This window comes from Monodon monoceros, unplaced genomic scaffold (assembly GCF_005190385.1).
Source record: "Monodon monoceros isolate NGI ecotype Baffin Bay Population unplaced genomic scaffold, NGI_Narwhal_1 Super_Scaffold_5, whole genome shotgun sequence".
NCBI classification, from domain to species: domain Eukaryota; kingdom Metazoa; phylum Chordata; class Mammalia; order Artiodactyla; family Monodontidae; genus Monodon; species Monodon monoceros.
This window is the reverse complement of record NW_021703782.1, coordinates 30,027,741-30,043,767: the sequence shown is the minus strand read 5'-3', so window position 1 is coordinate 30,043,767 and position 16,027 is coordinate 30,027,741. Positions and strand designations below refer to the sequence as shown.

Genomic DNA, 16,027 nt, shown 5'->3' with positions numbered 1-16,027 from the left:
TTAGTAGGAATGTTGCAATTTCCCATTTTCTAGTTGATTGCATCTCTCTTTTTTTTTTTTAAACATGAGATTAGTAGAATAAACCAGAAATGTTTCCTATTGTTCTTTAATGGCTCCTACAATGTATAGATATGGGTAAAAAAATTATTTCTATCCTAACAGGATCTGGGCATCCTATATTAAGTGAATAGTTTGTGAAAAACCAATGTCATTACAGCAAGCATTTAATTTCATTATTGTTTATAGGATTTTCCTATTTAATGTATATCTTTCAGTGAAAGAATATGTAAGAATGTTTTTGGTGATTTATTTGCTAGACCAGTGCTGTTGCAGAAGCTCAAAAATTGATGGTTCAAGCAGCAGATCTTCTTTCTGCCATTCATAATTCATTGCATCATGGCATCCAGGCCCAGAATGATACTACAAAAGGAGGTAATTGTCTGTTTTGCTCCTACTCTTTTTTTGTTCTTTCCCATCCAGCATATATAGCGTTTGGTTTGTTCTAAAATATCCGTTAAGTCAGTCTATGCAGACTTTGGAATGTTTTGCTCCATAGACTTATATAGAGTGTTTATGGTACCTTCTTTTTAAATTTTTTCTAGACCACTTTGCCATCTCCTGTATCTTACTGTTTGGGTTCTGAATCTTTACCCTGTCTCGTGATCAGGCTGTGATGTCAGCAGTAAATCGTTCTTTTTTAATCACGTCTCCCCTTTTACTCCTTTGAGAGATCATCAGCTCCGTTACACAGTCTTCCCTGACTCCACCAGGCAGGCCTAGGTATTCCCTCTGTGGCCTCATTGCATTCATACATGCCTTTGTTACATTTTTTTAGTATATCATATTATAGTTTACCTTTTGTCTTTCCATGAGATTTTTAGTACTATTAGGCCAGAGTCTCTTCTTTGCGTGTCTCTACAGTGCTTGGTACATTGTTGACAGGCAGTAGATTTTATTTATGAATTAGGCCTTAAAAATAAAAGGAATAGTGTACCTTTATTGTAAAAGCTCCAACTGAGTTAGCATTTTAGTAATGTGTAGCAATTTTGGTTATCCTTAAAACCATTAAAATGAGATGATATTTGTATTTTAAAATTAGTTTTTCACAGTTGTTAGTCCTCTGACCAGGAAGTCCAGTTTTATTGATTCACACTCTTTTCCTTTTTCATCCTTTCCCCTCCTTTTAGAGACAGAAGTTGTGGTATTCCCCTTCCCATGAATTTTTTTTCTTAATCAAAGGTTAGGTAGTGGAGCAGTCCAAAAGGTAATTTAGTTTAGGAAATCAGTATTATCTTTATGGATAATAATTATACTGAACTTATAAATTCATTATTAATTCATTACCATTTTCTCCAGGAGAGGGGAAGATAAGTGACTATTAGATGATTGACTAGGTGACATTCTATAACCATGGGACCTTAAAAAGAAAAAGGTTTTTATGCATAGCAAGCTATCTAGTACATGTTTACAGAGAGGTAAACATATCTACAACTCTTCAATACTTTGAAATCTAGTGCAAGAATACTTTATGAAAACCACTGTAAAATACATTGCTTCCAAATAATTTGGTTGGTTGGTTGGTTATGTATCAGTAGGGTATTATGATGCAAAACAAGAGTCTTTCAGATGACTATTCTGATGCTCCTTTTGCCATATCCTGACTACTGTGGGCTGTTCTGGTCTATAACTGAGAATAATAATTGCCATGGGAGCATTAGTTGCCCATGTGGTCTGTGGCTTCCCTGTAGTTCAGATCAGTCAGCACTTAAAAACAAGCAAACAAACAAACAAACCTGTGTGTACGTTCTCAACTGTTTCTCTGGTTTTATGGGCTGTTCATGAGTAAGCTTTAGGAAGATGGCTTGCATAAAGTTGGTTTGAATAAACTAAGCAAGTGAAGTTTTAAATTTAGGGAGTATTCACTCTGTGCTTAGTTAAACACTGTTTAAGCTCACTTAATTTAACTTTGTAATTATCCAACTGAAGCCTGAAGCTAAACAGTTCTATAATAAAAAAAAGCGAATGCCTTCCCAGCAATGTTTATTCTAAGAAAATGGTGATAAAGCCATAGTGTAGATTAGTTTTGGTCTCAGGTTATTCATTTTGCCTTCTTAATATTTTTTTTAAATTTATTTTATTTATTTGTTTATGTCTGTGTTGGGTCTTCTTTGCTGCGCGTGGGCTTTCTCTAGTTGCGGCGAGTGGGGGCTACTCTTGGTTACGGTGCACAGGCTTCTCATTGCGGTGGCTCCTCTCCTTGCGGAGCACGGGTTCTAGGCTCACGGGCTTCAGTAGTTGTGGCACACGGGCTTAGTTGCTCCACGGCATGTGGGATCTTCCCGCACCAGGGCTTGAACCCGTGTCCCCTGCATTGGCAGGTGGATTCTTAACCACTGCGCCACCAGGGCAGCCCTGCCTTCTTAATATTAGTACAACTCCAGCTAGTGACAAAATGACTGTGTAAAGCTTGAAATTGCTGAACATTAATTTTAGCTTCTCATTGAAAAGCTACTTAATCAGTGGGAACTTGGAAACAGCAGTGTAAAGGGAGAAAGTAGGAAGAATCAAACTTGATTCAAGTATTACTTGCTGGTGGGTTTACTCAGTGGATGTGGTGTGTTGAAGATGAAGGAGGCAGAAATGGTTTGGGAACAAGAGATGCTTAAGGAAAGCAGCTCAGGTATGACGAATGGGAGTTTTTGACGCGGTGACTTGGAACAGTCCACCGGCAAAGTAAATATTTTGCTCTGGAAAATGGATGGAAGAGCAGGTTTTGGAGTTATTTTCATGTTAAGTGCTAATTAAAGTTGAAGGAGTGGATATGGTTCTTCAGGGCCTGCTGAGTTCAGGACCTTGAGTTAGAACTTTGTTGAAAAAATAAGAAGAGGATCCAGTGAAGCACATGTTGCTCCTTGTATTTGTTTATGCTGTTGTATTGCTTGTGAATTCTATACTTCTTTTTATATGTCTGTGGAATTCTTCAAAATAATGTTCAGATAATTTCTTCCAATGAGATTTTCCATGTTCTACTTGTCAAAATTTATTTCTCTTTCCCATATTCTTTTATAGTTATCTGTGGTTTAGGCTTGGTTTACTCTTTAGAATGCAAGCATCTTTAACATTTGCTAATGGAAATGAAAAATTTAATTAAACTTATGTTGCCTGAAATTGGTAGGTACTTTTGAAGTGTATCTCCAAATCTGACGTTCAGTTTCAAGAGGCCTTGGAGAATTCCCTGGTAGTCCAGTGGTTAGGACTCTGTGCTTTCACTGCTTCAAGGCACGGGTTCAGTCGCTGGTTGGGGACCTAAGATCCCACAAGCTGAGCGGCACGGACAAAACAACAAAAACAAAAAGAGGCCTGTCATTCTTTTGAAAAAAATTAAAAGGCGTCTGATTCAAGTGGTAGATTAAAGACATGCATTTACCTTCTGAAACCTTAATGAAACAATGGTAAGTGTTTGGATATTTTTAAAAAATAGGTATAATCAATAACGAGGAAAAGGAAAAGAAGACAATAGCAACAGAATTTTAGAAGCTGGAAAACAGAAGGACATTGAGCTGTCTGTCCACAAGTAACTGAGTTCTTAGCCACTGATAGGGAAAGGCAAGATACAGTCCAGTTTATACTGCAGACCTCTGAAGGGCCTCATTTTTAGTATACCAGGTACCTCTAAAAATGAGGATGAGAATTAATGGTGATGAGAACTGGTTGAAAACTGTTTAGAAACAGAGATTTCCTCCCCATTTTCTCCATGGTAACATTCCTGAGCCTCAGAATACTAAAAGTTTATTCTCTGGAATAGGGGAGCAGAGAGATTCTGAACTGAGAAGATACCAGACACTGTTGAATGGTACACATTATGGGGAGCTAAGTGGTAATTTAAATACTTATTGTAACACCTGTTCTCTCCTTTCCTGCACACCACGTGAAGCTCTAGTTGTTTTTCCCGCCTACTCAGCTTCCAAAACGGTGCAGCCTGGCTATTGCACTTCACCTAAGAATTTGGAAGACCCTTAGGGAAATCTGGCAAACCCAAGAGATGGAGAAAAACATCAGAAAAATCTAAATTTATTGGTATTAGCAGTTCTCCTGATAAAATGGTTTGGTAGAAAAGCCTAACCTAATTCATAGAGCTCTTAATGAGGTTTTGGTCCTTTAGTTTCAAGCCCGAGTATATAGTCATGGGTGGAAATGTCTAGCCTATAAAAAAGACCAAAACAGGCAAGCAAACAAAAACCTTTAAAAAAATGAAAAAAAAATAATGCATATGTAAAACAAAAATAAGATGTTATTAAAAAAAAGGGAAAAAAGAGTATATTTGAGGTTCACAATATAAGAGCAGAAATCATTAAAAAATAGAAAATATAGAACATAAAGTTGAGGAAATCTTAGAGAAAGTAGAATAAAAATGAACAGGTTGAAAATAAGGAGGAAAAAAGTAAAAATACTATAGGATCAGTCCAGAAGGTCCATTGTCTAATAAAGATAAATAATAAATAAACAAGATAAATGAAGGATAAATTGATAAAAGTTTTTCCAGAAATAGAGATCAGAAAATAGAAGCAAAAAAAAATATCACTTGATCATTTAAGAAGATTTCCTGGAAGGAAATGAAGCAAATACCCAGGTTAAGAGGGCCAGTTAAGAGTTACCCAGCACAATTAGGATGAAAGTAGACTTCTATCAAGGCATATCATCATGAAATTTTAGAATAGTGGGGAAAAGTAGAAGATCCTAAGAGATTTGAAAGGGAAAAGCAAGTTGCACACACAGAATCAAGACAATGTAATCAAACTTCGACAACAGGAATGGAAGCTAGAAGTTAGTGGAGCAAAGAACAAAGTTGAAGTAGTCACACTTCTTGATTTTAAAACTTACTGCAGTGCTACATTAATCAAGAGAGTTTGGAACTAGCATAAAGATAGACATAGATTAGTGGACTAAAATTGGAAATCCAAAAATGGTCCCTCATGTTTGTGGTCAGATGATATTTGACATGAGTGCCAAGACAATTCAATGGGGAAAGAAAAGTATTTTCAACAAATGACACTGGGACAATTGGATAACCACATGCAAAAGAATAAAGTTTGGTACCCTCCCCCACCCCCTTTTCACATCATAAACAAAAATTAACTCAAAATGGATCAGTGACATAAATGTAAGAACTAAAAATATGAAACTCTAAAACCTAGACATAAACCTTAAGAATCAATAAAAAGAAAAATTAAGTCAGTGAAAAAATAGGCAAGGGATCTATATAAATTAGACATTTCTCTGAATAAGATTTACAGATGGCCAATAAGCATGTGAAAAAATAGATGTGCCGTGGGAAATGCAAATCAAAACGAAAAGATACCACTTCCCAACCACTAGATGGCTGTAATCAAAAAGACAGGTAGTAACAGGTGTTGGTGAGGTTATGGAGAAACTGGAACCTTCATACACTGCTGGTGGAAGTATAAAATAATGCAACTACTTTGGAAAACAGTCTTGCAGTGTCTCAAAACGTATAATGTAGATTTATCACATGACCCAGCCATTCTAATATTAGGAGTATATATACACCCAAGAGAAATGGAAATATATGTCTACACAAAAAGTTGTACATTAATGCTCACAACACTATTATTCATGATAGCCAAAAGGTGGAAACAACCCAGATGTCCATCAGCAGATGAGCAGATAAATGTTGTGCATCCATGCAATGGAGTAGCATTTGGCAATTAAATGAAGTACTAATATCTGCTACAACATGGAGGGACCTTGAAAACACGCTAAGTAGAAAAAGCCACTCACAAAAGATCGTATATGATTTTCATTTATATAAAACATCCAGAGTAGGCAAATCCAGGGAGACAGAAAGTAGATCAGTGGTTGCCTAGGGCTGGAGGAGGGTGGGAAGAAGGAGGACTGCTAATGTATATGGAGTTTTTTCTTAGGGTGATGAAAATGTTCTGTTTTTCATGGTGGTGGTGGTTTTATAACTCTGAATATACTAAAAAACTATTGTACACTTTTAATAGATGAATTATATGGTATGTTAATTATATCTCAGTAGAATTGTGATTAAAAGGAAAGCAGTGGACCAGTGTTTTCAGAATTTGGGGGGGAAATGGTTTCTAATCATTGAATCCTTTTCCAAAATTATCATTTAATTGTGAAGAAAGATAATTTCAGGTATTTAAAATCTTACAAAATTAATCTCCCCAAAAGTTTTTCAAGGCTACTGGAATGTGCTCCATTAAAACAAGGAAGTAAATCAAGGTAAAGGAAAGTATGGAGTTTAAGGAATATAAGAATCCAGCATAAGAGAATAATGAAGGAAATCATAGGGTGATAGTGCAGCAAGATCATAAGATACTATATATCTGAGCATAATACATGGAGGACAAGTCCAGACTGAACAAAGTCACAAGGCTTGAGGGTAGATGGCGCAAAGTAGATACAAGATCTGTTGTCACCAATGAAATTGATACAATAGCTGTTCTCTTTAATGTAGAAAAAAGAGATTTAGAGAATTGGCAAAGGATTTGGGGTCGAATTAAAGTGTTAAGTACAGGGCTTCCCTGGTGGTGCAGTGGTTGGGAGTCCGCCTGCCGGTGCGGGGGGCGTGGGTTCGTGCCCTGGTCCAGGAGGATACCACATGCCGCGGAGTGGCTGGGCCCGTGAGCCGTGGCCGCTGGGCCTGCGCGTCCGGAGCCTGTGCTCCGCGGCGGGAGGGGCCGCAGCAGTGAGAGTCCCACGTACCGCAAAAAAAAAAAAAAAAAAAAGTGTTAAGTACATACAAACAAAGCAAACAAAAAGTAAGAAGTGATTAACTTCAGAATATATATGAAAGTAAAACTTATTTCCGTGTTTGCGAAAGTTATCCATGGCCCAAATATGAATGTAATTTACTTAATCATAACGGTGCTGAACATTGATTATAATCAAAATTTTGATCTGTGTTGGAGGTGAGAGGACAGAAGTGTATATATGCGTATAATTTATATGTGCTTATAGCTGCTACTTCATATCTTTTTCATTATCTCTTTTTTACACATATCATCTCCTTTTGAAGCTGGAGTAAGTCAGATAACGTGTAAAACTGAAAAAATATGAAGTAAGTAGCACTATAAATTTGGTGATATGGAGGTAAATACCAAAAGAGCTAAGAAGAAGTGGAAGACATTGCCTCTGGGAAGAGAGGAAATAATGGAATTGGCAGGAGAGGGTGGGCAGAAGATTGTTAGTTTTAATAAAAACCTTTGATTCTCAAGTGGTATGCATTTATGACTGAGTAAAAGAAACTAAATTAAAAGTTAATGTGAATTAAAAGTAGATTAAAATATAGTTTAGAATTATGATGGTTTATTGTCTGGTAGACAATAGGGTTAAATAACAAAAGGGTTAAATAACCCTTTAACCTCCTGAGGGCTGTACTTGGTGCTAAAGCAGAAATTATGCTGCCTCAACCCAGTCAGCTTCGTACGCTGGTTTGGCAGTGCACAGGAGAGGTGGGAACTGACTTCATTTTAAAATCAACACCCATTAGAGAGGCCTGTGTCATGAGGTACTAGTGCCAGGAACTTGAGATGGTTTTACTCTTTTAAAACATTTTCTTTTTACAAAAAATAAACATACATCCTCACACATGTGAGGGATATGTGTAATCTAGAGGACTTCTGGTTTTTGGAGTTAAAGATATTTCTGCTGCTTGCTTCTCTTGTCTACAACCAATTGAAAACTATAGGAATATGAGAAACAGAATCCTCTCAACTTCTTAAAAAATAGGAAACCTTTATAACCTTAAAAAAAAAAAAAAAAAAGAAAAAAACAAACAGCCAAACACTGTAACAGTAGGACCCAGATGAGGGAGAACAAAACCCCACCCCTGACATAGCACCACACAATTGGGAGAGGACCCCCAATACTCAGGTTCTATCTGAGGAGTGAAGCATTTGGAGCCTACATCTAGCACCCCAACTTTGACTCCTTCCTGAGGGATAGGCTCCCAAAACACTTAGCTCTGAAAGCCAGTGGGGCTTGTGTCCATGAGACCTATAAGACTATGCCAACCAGAGGAGCAGTTCCTATTGGGAATGCAGTCACTTGCTATGACTGTCCCCACAGGGATCAGCTCGGAGGAAGCAGGCAAAATTGCCCATCTCCTAGTCTTTCCTTGAAAGAGGTTTATCTGTATACATTAAAAGCTGCTGTCTGAGGGCCAAGCATCTAATTTAGCAGACACTAGGGGCCGGCTGCCTGGCTTCTGCCTCCAGCCCACTCCAAGTCACCGGAATCTGCCTGGAAAAGTTTGTACATACGTTTGTACCCCAGCTTTTGTGGCTTCTGCCTGAAGCATGGGACCCAGATCTGGCGGTGATAGCCAAAGAGGCTTCCACTCATGAGTTCCAGAAGACTATAGCAAAGAAGCATTTTTAAACTGACTCTACACCCCAAGGTTCAGCACAGAGAGCAAACGAAATAACCCGTCTTCCAGTCTTTCCCTGAAATAGGTTTAACTCTGTACTTTAAAAGCCGCTGCCTGCATGCTGGGCTTCTAATTTAGTGGGCATCTAAGGGCTACCTGAAATCTTCCCCAGAGACAGGGGAAGCCAGCAGGCATCTCTCCCACCTTCTCCCCATTAGCCTGCTCCAATAATAAAACCCAGTTGACAGCGTCTCCCAAAAAAAAGCTTGTACACACATCTGGTGCCCAAGCTTTTGCAGCTGCCATCTGAGGGATGAGCCCCCAGGTCATCTGGCTCTAATGGCCAATGGGGTTTGTATTCAAGAGTCTTACAGGGCTTTATCAAACAAATAGTTGTTAATGAGTGCAGGAGAACCCTTCCCCATGGCCATGTACCAAGGTCCAGCAAAGAAGGATTAGGCAAAAACAACCTTCTCCCACTTTCTCCCTGGAAGAAGTTTAACTACATACTTATCCAGCTGCTCCCTGAGGGTCCAGCTTCTAAGCAGCATACATCTAGGTTCTGATTGTGATCCTTCCCATTTGGACACTGATGGGTCTTGGCACACCCTCAACTACTGGGAGCCACTAAGAGCAAAGGAGGCGGCTTGGACGGTCACAAAACTTTGAGAGAAAACTAAGGCCTTGGTCTGGGCTGATTGACGAGGTCCATCTCTTATATGACAATATTCGTCTCCTACATGAGACCACTCTGTCAAGACTGGAAGATATGACTGTTTTATCTAATGCACGGAAACCAACAGAGAGTCAAGAAAAATGAAGAAACAGTGGAATATATTCCAAACAAAGGAGTAAGGTAAATATCCAGAAACAGATCTTAATGACGTGGAGATAAGTGGTTTACCTGATTGAGAGTTTAAAACAAAAGTTATAAAGATGCTCACCAAGGTTAGGAAGTAATGCATGAACAAAATAAGAGTTTCAACAAGGAGATAGTAAATATTAAAAAGTACACAAGAGAAATCACAGAGCCGAAGAATTCAAAAAATGAACTGAAAAATCGAGAGGTTCAACAGCAGACTAGATCAAGTGGAAGAAAGAGTCAGCAAACTTGACAGGGCAGTGGAATTCATTCAAACAGTAGGAAAAAAAGAGATAGATTATGGGATTTGTGGGACAACATCAAGAAGACCAATATATGCATGATAGGGGTTCCAGAAGGAGAAGAGAGAGGAACAGGGCAGAAAGCATATTCAAAGAAATAATGGCTGAAAACTTCCCTAACCTGGGGAGAGAAACAGATATCCAAATCCAGGATGCTCAGCGAGTTCGAAAGAAGTTGAATCCTAAGAGACCCACACTCAAAACACATTGTAATTAGTCAAAAGTTAGAGACAAAAGCTTTTGACAATTGTCAAAAGTTAGAATCTTAAGAGCAGCAAAAGAAAAGCAACTGGTTGTGTGCAAGGGAACCCCCCATAAGACTATCAGTAGCTGTTTCTGCAAAAACCTTGCAGACCGGAAGGGAGAGGGATGATATACTCAAAGTACTGAGGGAAAACAAAACAAAAAAGCTGCTAACCAAGAATATTCAGCAGTTGTCCTTAAGAATTAAGGAAGAGAGAAAAAATTTCCAGACAAGCTAAAGGAGTTCATCACCACTAGACTGACCTCACAAGAAGTGTTAAAGGAAGTTCTTCATTTGAAACAAAAGGACACTAGTTAGTAACAGGAAAACATGCAAGTATAAAACTCACTGGTAAAGGTAAATTTATAGTTAAATTCAAAATAATTCTAATATTGTAGTGGTGGCAGGTAGACCATTTATATCTCTGGTATGAATGTTGAAAGACAAAAAGTATTTAAAAAACTATAACTGCAGTCATTTGTTATTGGATACACAGCATAAAAATATGCAAATGGTGAAGTCAAAACCATAAAATGTGGGGGGAGGGAGCTTTTGTATGCATTTGAAGTTATTATCAACTTCAGATAGACTGTTATAAATATGTTTTATGCAAGGCTCATGGCAACCACAAAGCAGAAGCCTATAGTAGATATGCAAAAGGTAAAAGGGAAAGGAAGCATACCAGTACAGAAAATCATCAAATAATAAAGGAAGAGAGCAAGAGAAGGAAAAATGGAACAAAGGAATTGCAAAACAACCAGAAAACAATTAACAGACAGGAAATGGTAAATCCATACCTATCAATATTTATGTTAATTGTAAATGGGATAAATTCTCCAATCAGAAGACATAAAGTGTAGATAAAGGTTTGTCAATTTTATCTTTTCAAAAAATTAGCTCTTAGTTTTGTTGCTCTTCTATTCTTTTTCTTTCTCATTTATTTCTACTCTGATCTTTTATTTCCTTCCTTCTGCTAACTTGAGCTTAATTTGTTCTTTTTCTAGTTCATTGAGGTGTAAAGTTAGGTTGTTATTTGAGATCTAATTTCTTAATATATGCATTTATCACTATAAACTTGCCTCTCAGAACTGCACTTGTAGTATCCTATAGCTTTTTGTATGTTGTTTTTTTTAAAATTTTAATTTCTTTCAAGATTTAAGAAAAGTTTCTCCTTTGTTTTCTTCTTTGACCCATTGGTTGTTCAGGATTGTGTTGTTTAGTTTCCACATATTTGTAGATATTACAGCTTTCCTCTTCTTGTGTTCTAGTTTCATACTATTGTGGTCAGAAGGGATAGTTGGTGTGCTTTCAGTGTTAAATTTGTTAAGAGTTGTTTTGTGTCATATCTTATGTTCTATCATGGAGAATGTTCAATCTGCCTTTTTTTTTAAATTATTCTTTGGCTGTGTTGGGTCTTCATTGCTGCGCATGGGCTTTCTCTAGTTGGCGGTGAGCGGGGGCTACTCTCATTTTGGTGCACGGGCTTCTCATTGCAGTGGCTTCTCTTGTTGCGGAGCACGGGCTCTAGCGTGCAGGCTCCAGTAGTTGTGGCTCATGGGCTCTGGAGTGCAGGCTCAGTAGTTGTGGCATATGGGCTTAGTTGCTCCATGGCGTGTGGGATCTTCCTGGACCAGGGCTTGAACCCGTGCCCCCTGCATTGGCAGGCGGATTCTTAACCACTGCGCCACCAGGGAAGTCCCTCAGTGTGCCTTTGAGAAGAATGTGTATTCTATTGCTCTTGGATGAAACATTCCATATATGTCTGTTAGCTCCATCTGGTATAATGTGTAGTTTAATTCCAGTGGTTTTTTTTTTTTTTTTTTTTTACTGATTTTCTGTCTGGGTGATCTATCCATTGTTGAAAATGGGATATTGAAGTCTCCTGGTATTATTGAATTATTATTTCCCTTTTTAGAGCTCTGAATATTGGCTTTATTTTTGTGCTCCTGTGTTGGATGTATAAATATTTACGTTTGTTATATCCTCTTGATGAATTGACTGCTTTATTATGTAATAACTTTCTTTGTCTTTTGTTATATTCTTTGGCTTAAAGTCTATTTAGTCTGGTATAAGTTTAGCTACTTCTATGCTTCTTTTGGTTTCCATTAGCATGCTTTTTCAGTTAACGCTTTTTCTAGCTTTATTCACTATAGCTAAGGTATGGAAACAACCTAAGTGTCTATTGATGGATGAATGGATAACAAAAATACAATATATATACAATGGAATATTAATCAGCCTTAAAACAGAGGGAAATCCTCTTGTTTGTGACAACATGGATGAACCTGGAGGGCATTGTGCTAAGTGAAATAAGCCAGACAGAGGAAAACAAATACTGCATGGTATCACTTATATGTGGAATTTAAAAGAGATAAAGTTTAACTCATAGAAGCAGTAGAAACATGGTTGCCAGAGGCTGAGGGAAATAAGGAGAGGTTGGTAAAAGGGTACAGACCTTCAGTTAGAAGGTGAATAAGGTCTGATGATATGATGTATGAAATGGTGACTATAATTGATAACACTGAAATGTATAATTGAAATTTGCTCAAAGAGTAAAACTTAAATGTTCTCATCAAAGGAAAAAAATAAATATGTGAGGTGATGGATGTGATAAATTAACTCAGTGGAGGGAATCCTTTCAGAATTATACATATATCAAATCATCACATTGTACACTTTAAATATCTTACAATTTTATGGTCAATTATACCTCAATAAAACTGGAAAAAAATATAAAAAATAAAAGGAACTAGTACATCTTGGAGGAATGGGTGATTCCAGGGCTAGGGCAGGGAAAGAACAAGATGAGCCTGGAATGTCTTATTAGCTGGAAGTGAGTAAATGTTCAGAGAATGATGGGACAGGTCAATTAAACACAGAAAACAGCTTGAATGGGCATTCACACAGTCCAAGTTGGGGACAACTTGAGCATCAAAATAAATAATTCTGATAGATCATAACCAATTGAATAAAAGAAGAAGCCATGGCTCCACACTGATATAAATAAATGAGTTAATGAGTAGATAGTTTGATGATAATGAGCATACTTAGGTGTCCTTCCCCTGCACCCCAAATATTTATTAACTAGAAAGGGAAAAGGTAACAATAGTGAAGAAGCCTGGCAGACACCAACTTAATCAAGTGATCAAAGTTAACACCACTAGTAGTTAGTTAAAATCTCCACTTTGCTGATGGGTTGCAATAAGAACAATATAATGTCACTTCTTTTATAATCCAAAGGTTAACAATTTGAATCTAATCACAAGGAAACAGGAAAACCACATTGAAGGGCAGTATACAAAATTATTGGCGTGTTATTCTTCAAAGTTGTCAAAGTTATCCATAGAAGCCAAGCAGAAGAACTGCTCCAGATTGAAGGAGACTAAGAGACAATGAAAATAAATACAACTTGTGATTCTGATGTCGATTTGAAGCATATTATTGGTACAGTGTGCAAAACGTGAATGAGGTCTGAGCATTAGATGGTAGTAATTGGTCATTGTTAGTTCCCTAATTCTGATTGTTGAATCGTGAATATATAAGGGTATGTCTTTATAGGAATAACACTGCCATTGTATTTGAGAGTGATTCGGTATTGACCGCACTTGCAACTTTACTATAAGTTTGAAATTGTTTCAAAAGAAAAATCCACCTTAAGAAATAATGCAGAAAAGCAGATTAGCGTGTATAAAATGTTGATGTTTTGTTTACAAAAGTAACGTTGTTTGAATGGGCAAACAGTGGTATATCTATACAATGAAATGGTTTTCATCAGTAGAAAAGATTGAATGTTGACGCACACAACATAATGGATGAATCATTGAAACATTATGCTGAAAGGAGTTAGATATAAAAGAGTACAGATTGTGTGACTCTTTTTGTATCAAAGTAGGAACAACTGATTTATTCATGGAGGAAACAGTGCCATGGTTGCTGGGCATGGGAGTGACTGGCTCCCTTTTGGGGAGATGAAAGGGAACCTTCTGGGGAGGTGAAAATGTTGTATACGTTGATTGGGGTGGTAGTTACATGGTTGTATATATTTTTCAAAACAATGAACTATAATCTTAATATTTGTATTGTATACCTCAATAAAGTTGAAAATATATATATATATATATATAAATAACCACACGTGAAAGAAGCTTGTAGTAGTGGTTAGTTCTCAAGAGATTAACTAGTCACAAGTGAGCAGGAGATTTGCTTTTCTTTGTACCTCCTTTTGTTGCATTTGCAACTTTTTAAATCTGTTGCATGGATACCTATTCAAAAATACACACCAAAGAAACTCCAAAATTTGTAGATGTGTCTGTAATATCATTTATATGCATATTATATTGCTTATATAACTTACTCTGACCAGTGATTAGGATACAATATTCATTGAGACTATGCTTTTTGAGGTTAACAGTTGTGGTTAAATACCTTTTTATAACGTGTATGTGTGTGTGTGTGTGTTGAAATATTTATAACATGAAATTTGCCATTTTAACCATTTTTAAATGTAGAATTCAGTGGCATCAAGTACATTTACATTGTTGTGAAACTGTCACCACTGTCCATATCCAGAAATTTTCATCTTACCAAACTGAAACTCTGTACTCACTAAATAATAACTCCCCATTTCCCCCTCCTCCAGTCCCAGACAACCACCATTCTACTTTCTGTCTCTATGAGTTTGACTACTCTAGGTACCTCATATAAGCAGGATCATACAATATTTGTCCTTTTGTGTCTGGCTTCTTTCACGTAGCATAACTTTATAACATTTTATAAAGGGAAATCAAGTAGCCAAGAAGTGTAATATAATATAGCAAAACCTCAGCAGCTTCTGCATTGTTTTCTAGAATTCCTTCCAACTTCAGGGCATCTAAAACTTATTTCAATAAGTCTAACTGTAAATTGCCTAACTTGGGAGAGAGGTATTATCCAAAAACGATATAATGTCTCTATCTCTTTTGACTTACACACTTCCAAATCTTTAATTTTGGCATCTAATTAATTTTAGAATAACTTACTTTGTTAAGTTAAATCAAAGCACATTGTTACTATAAATCTTTTATCCAAGGACCTTGTGCTGTTTGTAATACTTTTCTGCTATTGATAATGAAGGTCAGTTATCTAGCAAGAACTTTAGTAACTAAAACACTCTAAACCAATGTGCCATAATATTTTGAATATAGTAATTTTATTATTGTATACTTAAAAGAGTGCTAGTGTGAAGGGAAAATCATTTTATTTGGCATTGAAGAATTTTATGTATTTTTAACTGGAAAACCAAGATAATTTTTGTACACCTATAGACTTGTAAAGTCAGAAGAGAGTCTAGAAGTTGTCTGATCTGTATCCAGTTTAATTCAGGAAATCTTTACTGAGCGTAGCACACAATGGGTAGAAAGTGATGTGAATTAGCATCTTTTCTAGGCTCATTTAGTAAGGACTATTCAGGTTATTTTAATATAAGACAGTCTTGAGATAAATTGTGTGATAGAGATATATGAAATTTAGTGGGAATATGTTAGACCGGTTTATTCTGGGAGGGCTTGTGTGGTAAAGCTGTCTTTAACTTTTTGTAGTTTGTGTTGCCATGAAATCAGATGCAAACTCCTGCCTGGCTTTTATCCCCACTCCTCCTTAACTCTTCTATATCCTGAATAACGGCTTTGATCTCTTATTATATCTCAGTTCTTATGCTCTTTTCTAGTTAGGCAAGTTACTATGTCTTGTATAGGATGGTTACAGAGTCCTTAGGCATGAGATTCAAGAACAGCTGAGACTTAAAAATAGCTACTAGGATGAGACTTAAAAATAGCTACTAGGAACCACTTTAGCACTTAACCATTTACAAAGACTATGTCCAGAAAAATGTAGGGGGGAAATTTAAATGTGTGTAGAAAATAGAGAGAAACATGTAGATGACTTCTAACTGTTGTGCCTAGGGATTTTGTCCTCACTCTATTTATAAGCATCTATTTTTACTTTTAAGTTCAGAGAAACTATGACTTGGAAAATTGCAGCTCCCTAAGGGAAAAAGAAAAACAGCCATATTATCTGTCTTCCAGGCCTTTGATATGCTTGGAATACTTTGTCCTGACTAATATTTTATCCTTTAACTAAGTTATCGTTTAGGTCTTTTTAAAAAAAATTTTTATTTATTATTTTTGGCTGCATTGGGTCTTTGTTGCTGTGTGCTGGCTTTCTCT

At 36.8% G+C, this 16,027-nt stretch overlaps 1 protein-coding gene across 1 annotated transcript in view; it reads left to right on the top strand.

Annotated features, from left to right (window-relative positions):
• The window catches only part of NAA35 (N(alpha)-acetyltransferase 35, NatC auxiliary subunit), an 87,437-nt gene that overhangs the window by 35,076 nt on the left and 36,334 nt on the right, over positions 1 to 16,027 (top strand). Inside the window, exon 11 of the mRNA XM_029201711.1 lies at positions 318 to 432. Within this exon, the coding sequence (XP_029057544.1) occupies positions 318 to 432 (115 nt within the window). The remainder of the gene's footprint in view (positions 1 to 317; positions 433 to 16,027) is intronic.